The sequence below is a fragment of the Neltuma alba genome, unplaced genomic scaffold (assembly GCF_004799145.2).
Source record: "Neltuma alba isolate B1F8T4 unplaced genomic scaffold, ASM479914v2 tig00011923_pilon, whole genome shotgun sequence".
Taxonomy (NCBI): Eukaryota; Viridiplantae; Streptophyta; class Magnoliopsida; order Fabales; family Fabaceae; genus Neltuma; species Neltuma alba.
This window is the reverse complement of record NW_021636514.1, coordinates 174,229-182,456: the sequence shown is the minus strand read 5'-3', so window position 1 is coordinate 182,456 and position 8,228 is coordinate 174,229. Positions and strand designations below refer to the sequence as shown.

General features: G+C 37.3%; 1 protein-coding gene and 1 pseudogene across 1 annotated transcript; one reads left to right on the top strand and one right to left on the bottom strand.

The window, feature by feature from the left end:
* Nucleotides 1–249: 249 nt before the first annotated feature.
* Nucleotides 250–1,184, top strand: LOC114719562 (glutamate receptor 2.9; the record flags this gene model as incomplete). The annotated part of the gene is made up of 3 exons (XM_028905074.1): nucleotides 250–283; nucleotides 361–664; nucleotides 743–1,184. Coding segments are annotated over 3 exons (638 nt in total), but the record flags the coding sequence as incomplete, so codon positions are not given.
* A 38-nt stretch (nucleotides 1,185–1,222) lies between these two features.
* LOC114719547 (protein SIEL-like) lies at nucleotides 1,223–7,903 on the bottom strand (annotated as a pseudogene).
* Nucleotides 7,904–8,228: the final 325 nt, after the last annotated feature.

The following is an 8,228-nucleotide window of genomic DNA, read 5'->3' as shown; positions in this document are numbered from 1 at the left end:
GATTTTATAAAATCTATGAAGTAATTAATGTTTTTTCTAATAGTGGTCTTGGTGTAGAACTATGATGGAGAGAGAGATTGAGAAACAGGATCAAGATTTCAAGATTTTTTTAAAAAAAATTATGTGCATCCGTTAAAACTTAAAAGTAACTGATAATTTGCAGAGGCAGTAGTTGTACGATATATCAACTTGTTTCCTCGTACTCTGACATAGTGTATTATCAACGTTTTGTGTGTGTGATGATTGCAGATGTTGAGTTTTTGAAAAATGGGAATTCTAAACGGTTGGTAATAGTGGTCATGTTTCTATTGGGCATAGCAGTGCAAGTTTACACAGCAAATTTAACATCACTTTTAACAGAGAGACAACGGCAAAACCTTCTCCATGGAGGGACGTGCAAGAGATCAGAAGGAACAATCAGTCCGTGGGATACCAAAACAATTCCTGGGTGAAAGAGCTTCTGATTCACCAAATAGGATTCGATCCAACTCGGTTAAAGCCTTTAGAAAGTCCCGAACAGTACAAGGAAGCATTATCAAACGAAGACAAAGAAAAAGGCATTGTTGCTATTTTTGATGAAACTCCTTATCTCATGCTTATGCTTTCCCAATGCCCTTCTTGCAAGATGACAGGACCAATCTACAAAACTGCTGGATTTGCTTTTGTGAGTACTGTTCTTCTGTCCTCCCCAACATATATATGGCCTGTCAAACTTGGATGATGTACGATGTTGTATTTTCAGGCGTTCCCAAAGAATTCCACCTTGGTCTCGAAGTTTTCAGTTGCAATATTAAAAGTGACTCAAAATGTGGTGATGTTTGGTGACATGATGAAGAGCATATCCTTAAACACTACTATTGACAAATCCGAATTCAAAAGTGGTGTGGAGACACGAAGTTTGACAATAGAAGACTTTGGAGCCCTTTCCCCGGTAGCATGTGTTTTAGCTCTCTTCTTCGGCCTTTCAATTCTGAAACCTCAATGGCTGCAAAAGAAATGGATTTCTTGTTGGACAGTGCGCGGCGGAGGAGTTATATATTGAGTAGCCAGCTGAAAACATCTGTTAAAACCATCATGTTACGCATGTGTACTTACTGTGAATAGTCCGAGTGATAAGAATAAGGTGATGAAACACTAAAACTGAAGACCTTTTGATTGTGACTGGGGTAAAACAAAAATGAAATCCTTGACCATCCTATCTCTCTTCTCTTCAGTCAGCTTATTATCATTTGAAATTGCCTGCAATTATACTATTGCATAGAGGAAGGTAAAGAACACAATTTAGCCTTTTGACATAGGAATTTGGAATTTCTGGCGCAACAATTCCAGATGTCATCCCACCAAAAAAACAAGACTACAATGTTTTATTAAAGGGAATGAGATTTAGTCTTTTGTACATTGGAAAGATAAACTTCTTTTTCGGGACAAAGAAACGTAAGTTCATGTCTTGGCCCTTCATAAGTTTGCCAGGAAACAGCATCCTCAAATAAACATTCCAAGCCTATACATACCCTTATCCTGAAAGAAGTAGCCTTTGGGGTTCCATAAAATGGGGCAACAAATGCAGAATTCCTCACCTGATCTCCAGAGCCTTCAAAAAGCTTCCAATCTAGAAAAACATACTGCGTTGAACCATCATCATTCATGGTCATGCTCAGCCACAATCTGTTATCATTGGTGATATTGTGGAGGGTGATATCACACTCAATGCCTACTGGTAGTCCCGAAACGAAAGGAAGAGGGTGTTCAGAGTCACTACTGAGAATACTTAGCTCCGCTCGTACATGTCTAATTGTTCCACTACAACGAACTGCTTCAAGAGAATGACTCGAGACACTTGTAAAACTCCAAATGACTCTGGGAAGCGTCATTTATGGAGGTGCCACCTTCAGATAACAATTTCCTGAGTTCAATTATGAATGTGGATGGCATGACAGAGCGTTCTTTGAGGAGAAATTCTACGTGCGAAAATATTGCAGTCAACCTCTTTGATGTAGGAATTCGACAGCATACGTCAACTTTACACAGCCTAAGAACACAAGTGACCAACATTAGCTCCAAGACATTCAATTCCTCCTGCGGAGAAAAGCCTATGAACCGATATCTGAATTCTTTAACTCTCCTATCAAGCTTTGCCAGTTCAAAGTCTATTGCTCCCATTGCACGAGAACATATCAATTTCTCTTGGAAGAAATTTCCCCAAATTTTTGCAAGGCCCTTTATTATTCGAAGATATTGCAAAGTAAATGCTAAAGCATCAGCAGATTCCATAGTATCAAATCTCATAGTTGCCAGATCTTCCTTCCCACTCCTACATTGTCAACACAACGCTTAAAAAGAAAATCAAGATAATATTTCACATGCATGCATGCGCTTAATGATCAAAACATATCAAATGTCATGTAGCAATAGCAAATAAGCTCGCAGGACAAACATCTTCAATTCAGGCCCCCAAACAGATGGTGTTCCCCATGAACTAGCCACGTTCTGAGTGTAAGATGAGCATGTGAATCTAAATACTCACACAAAATTATGTGCCAATGAATAGAACTGTGACAGCGAATCACTACAAAATTCTGCTATAATTTACAGCCACTATATACATACAGATATATCAGCAAATCTCCACATAAATTACAGCCACTATATACATACAGATATATGATGGAAGCTAAATTGAATTAGAACCAAAAGGATACAAATATCAATGAACTACATTACCTTAGGATCTGAAGAACTTCGCTTGTAAAGCCAGATTGTATGAGGGACCAGATACCTGGGACCTTCAAAAGAGTAAGATCCGTAAACTTTATAACTTCGTCATGCACTGGCCGTTGTTCTACTTGAGAATTGAGTATATCTTTTGGCTCCCTCACAAAATGGGACTGAGTTTCAGACTCCACATCTCTTGTGTGTGATGTCTCAACAACACTTGTCACATCAATGCTGGCGCAATAACTGTAATCACCTTGAACTAAGGGTAATTGTTGCTCCCCTTCACCATGGTTAATATCGGAGGCTAAACAACCAATAGATCTACTTTTATCAGATAGGTAGGCCAAAAGGGCATCCCTATCCATAACATCAATAAAAGCAGAATAAATCCTCCCTAGGAGTGTAACAGCGTAAGAAAACAAAATTGGAGGTATGGTGCCTACATTTACACGTGAGAGTGAGGCAGAGACACAAAGGACTAAAAGTGCAGCCACTCTCGCACTATTGAATTCTGAGTTGCCTTCAAAAGCTGCTTCTACCTGAAAGAATGATGTAGCAAAATATCAACTTAATCTCAATTATCTCTGCCAAAAAATAAGATTTTTGGGTGATAAAATTCATTCACCTTGATTAGTTGAATAAATCAATCTTGAGAAAACTACAGGCAAAATGAATCATTGTTCCTCCCTCTATGAGGTTGCATTCTTCTGATACCAGAACATTAGATATTGATATCATGAAAAACTGAAAACCATACTACAATTTTTTGCCACAAGAACATGGCAATGAATTTATCAATGTTCTATTACGGGGATAAATTACAAAAGCAGGCAGCAGCATTAGCTGAAATGTAATGCCAAAATCTGTCCCCCGAAAAATTATAGATACCTAAGCTTATCTTATAAGCCAAAGATATACAAAACTAATACTGTAAGGGTAAATTCTAAGCAGTAAGTACAGCTGGCATGCTGCTTTCCAATACCAAATTTCTAAGGATGCCCTCTAACTATAGTGTCAACCAAGTTTAGTTTCATGTTAACAAGACGTGCAAAATGTTCATGAAGTTCCTGGGCATGTTATATAATCATCATCAGAAGGAACAAGTTCACCTCTTCAAAAACTTCTTTGGATACAATGGCTACAAACTGCTGGTGATTTCGGCCAATATGGGAAACAGCTGAAAATACATCAGCTTCGTCCTGCCATGAGAGTATGCAGATGTTAAAATGAACAGGAGTTAAAAGTTCAGTAAATGCCAAAAAGAGTATGTTGTTGTTCTGTGTGTGCGTATTCGCCTCTTTCTTCAACTATTAAAAAATTAAGCAGCATGAGATCCATATAGCATAGACAAGATGGATAAAATGAGGAAGTAAGGTTCAATGGTCATAGGGTATTGAAGTGAACATTTAGGAGATAGTAAATACTAAATAATAATGAGCTGGAAGGCATAAGGAAAGAGTGGATGCAGTGATGATAAGTCCCTCACCAATCGGGAAAATGGGTGGCAAAATGAAGGGCTAAATCATCCCATCTAGATTTGATTGAGAACATGATAACATGCCTAAGATGTACAAATCGTCCATAGCATAGCAAGATATGCAGTCCATGCTAGGGTTTCCCCTCCGAGAGAGAAATACTTTGAAAATGTGAGTGAGAGACTATATTGGTTTCAAGAATCAAGATGAGTCAAATGCTTTTAAAAAGGGGCAGCCTGCTTTGAACAAAAACAGGGAAAGGATCCAACAAAGTGATCAGACAAGGATGAAAATAAAATTTTGTAAGCATTTCAATAAATTGCATACCCAAAACTTAATGTTATTGTAAAATCTCACGAGCCCATCTTAAGAATCAAAAAGATAAAATTGCAGAATAATTAGAAGAAAACCTGTGGGTAAATATTCAAACTATCTAGAAGACCATCGATTGCTGATTTAAACAACAAGAGACTATTCAGCTTCACTTGTTTAAGTATTTTCCTTGCTGCACATCTCACTTCCCTGTTGTTGTCAGCTAGAACACCAATAAACTGGAAGAGCACAGAATTAAACATGATCAAGATAATAACTTGCCAAGCAGATAAAAGAGTGTTAAAAATATGCCAGCAAAAAGAAATTTTCATTCAATATATAATTTAAATTTAGAAATAAGGTGCTTAAATACCCCAAAAATATCCACGAAGGAGCACCTGACACCTGGAAGTTTTTTTTCCCCCTCTTATATGCCCTGAAAGTTTTATTTTGTAGTATTTCTATCCTAAACCGTTACCTGTCATTAAGTTTGACCGTTAAAAGCATCGGTCAAACCGTATAACTTAACAGCGGATAACGGCCAAAATATTTTTGCTACGAAATAAAACTTTCAAGGTAAATAGGAGACAAAAAAAAAAACTTCCAGGTGCAAGGTGCCAGGTGTTCCTTCATAGACACTTCCCGGGTGTTTAAGCACCTTATCCCTTAAATTTATTGACAAGGACTAAGGATCTTCGAAATTCCATCGGAGAAAGAAACCCCTTATCAGTTCTAACTGGTATAATCTGCACAATCAAATCATGGAAATCGCTAACTCTCTTTGAAAAAGCTTTATCATAAAACTTAAACCTATGGGCCATGAACGACTCTGGTAATTTATTATGTTATTGCAAAGGTTATACAGTTTCCTAGTAATTGATTTGATCAACGTGACCAAGTAAATTAGTTATTTGATTCATTCTACAAAATTAAGCCGGGGGGGGGAAACCCTTCTTTTTTATTTTGAAAAAAAAAAAAATCAATTTGACTCCCAACAACCATAAAATATAGTCATATATTGGATATTCAGCCTACATATTTATCAAGAATGAAAATCATACCATGTGCAAATGTTTTTCCTGAACCTTCAGACAGCCACTAGTTGCCATATAATACATAGTTTTCAAAGCTTGCAATCGAACAGTCACCGAATCATCATTCAACACATCCATTAAAATGTTCAAAGCTTCATGAGCAAACTCAGCGGAGAGGACTGCAAGTCTTTGCAAGGACTGGCATGCAGACTTTCGCACCTTCAGGTTAAATAGAAATTCTTAAGCTATTACGACATAGTTGCAGCCAATAATGACTAAGTTCTCCACTTAATTAAACAACAGACCTCTTTCCTCAAAGATACATCATACATCTTATCATTATTGTAAAATACATATAAAGCAGTAATGTTCAAGAAAAGTTACCTCAAAGAACTCATCTTCAAGTCCATGCACTAGTGCACCAGCAACACTAGCTGCCAGCATTTTAAATTGTTCAGTCGTGTTCCGGCCAAACACTTCCTTTTTCTTTCCAACCTCTAGGACTCGCTTTGATAAGGTTTGCAAAAGCAAATCCTCAGATACTATTTCAATCTTCCCAAGGGCACAAAAAGCTTCAACCCTGACCTCCATGCTCATATCTCTTGCCATAGAACAGAGCTGCATAAATATGAAGTGCATGTAATACCAAGGTAATCAGCAGCCAACGGTCAGGAATACTAGAAAACAGAATAATTAAAGTATAATTCTAACTTCTGAACGCAACAGAAATAAAATGACATCGTGCAATAAAACTTTACATATTATATTACGTACGCCAAGAATCTATGTATCTATATATCTATAAAAGAAAATCTACAAAAAAAAAAAAAATCATTGTTTATAACCCATGAACAGAATGGCTTGCCCCAAATTCCATATGGGCTCAAAATCTAAATTAATAGAAGAATTCATATTGTTTCATGTTAGAGACATCATAGTTTAACCTTTTTAATACCTCCAACTTGGAGAGAGAATCATATTTGTTAAACTTACCTCGATTACATGTGCCATTTTTAGAGTCCCACAAATCAAGGAAGGGGTTATTATGGTTTTGAGATTCATAAAGGACATAGAATGAATCATTAAGATCAAAAGACCATGTTCAGAATCCTGATTTTGTCAAGGGGAAAGAATCATCGATAGGGAATCATCACAATATTGAGATTGTGGCTTTAAAATTAACCAGTTATGAAACCAAGATCCAACAACCATAGAAATGCATAGCCCATAGAATAAGAAAATACCTTGGCAAATACTTCATTGGACCAGTAGCTTTTCATGTCAGCATCAGAAGCTGCTAACATCAGCCCCCATGAAGAAACCTGAAATTACAAAATAGATAACACATCAGATAAGACCTCAAAGTTACACTAAAATTTCTAGAAGTGCAAAATCTGTTAACGAGTTTCTGGAAGACTAAATATTATTCATTTAGGATAAATAAGCTTATTGAAGATACAGTACCATGTAGTCTCAAAATACTAGTTTTTAATTATTATTCCACAAGCATTGCAAAGTCTTTTTTTTTTTTTTTTTGGGAGCAAAAACAAGCATTGCAAAGTCATATTCTCCATGAAGCACACAAAAGAGAGGAAAACATTAAGTAACGGCATCTTACAACACGAATTGCAGATGATCTCACACAATCTTCCATATCACCCAGAAGTTGAACAGCACAATGGTAACACCCATCCGCCAAACTAGAGTCTTCGAAGACACCATGATTAATCAAATCAACAAGTCCATCCAGGCAAGCTTTTCTCACATAAGGATAAGGATCCTTTGTGAACCCTAGAAACACAGTAAACAGTAAAGATGGCTGAAGTTGAAAGCGCCCTGCGTTGTTCAGCAACCATAAACGTGCAGATACAGAGGGGCCAAAACAGAGAGAAACAAAAAACCCATCATCAAGCTTGTCCATATTCAAGCCAAGTGCTGGAACACGTTCTGTGATCAAAGCCGGTACTTGGAGTGAGTCAACAGCAAGACGAGTGGACTGGGCAGAGAGAAGAGGATGAGAACAGACAGATTGAAAGATGAAATGAGAAAAGGAAGAGTGGTGGAAGGCAAGATGGGTGAGGAGGTTGAGAGAGTAATGAAGAAGTACTTTGTCATGACTAAGTTCGAGTGAGCAAGTCAGCTTTTGAAGGATGGAACATAGGGTGGATTGGGGAGTTGAAGGGTTGATGATGTGGGATCTCATGGAAGCCAACGTGGAGAGAGAAAGGGATTCTTCTTCATTTTGGAGAGTGTTGTGGTATTGGTCCATTGATTGAAGCAGTATCTACATCTATAAGTTCCAAACAAAGTTGAAGCTCACAATCAGAGCAAACTCTTTTTTTTTTGAGCTGAATACAATCAGAGCAAATTCAAGTTCCAGTTTTATCCCACCAAAGGTTCAAATCAGGTTTTTTCTGCAGGTCGGAATAGCCCCACACAGTTTAGTGGTCTTCAGACACACATCATTTTCCAAGACCCTTAACACTAGAATGGCAGACACCAGCACATGTTATCCACGAGTATTTTCTGTTTAACAACCAACGTATTGTAAGTCTAGGCCAAAAAAGAGAAGAAGAAAACTCTTTCACAGAAGTTACATACGCAAACCGTCATAAATGTCAATAATCATAGTTCTCGCCAAATGCATTTTAAACAGATACAAACAAATAGCATTACAATTTTAAGAGAATAA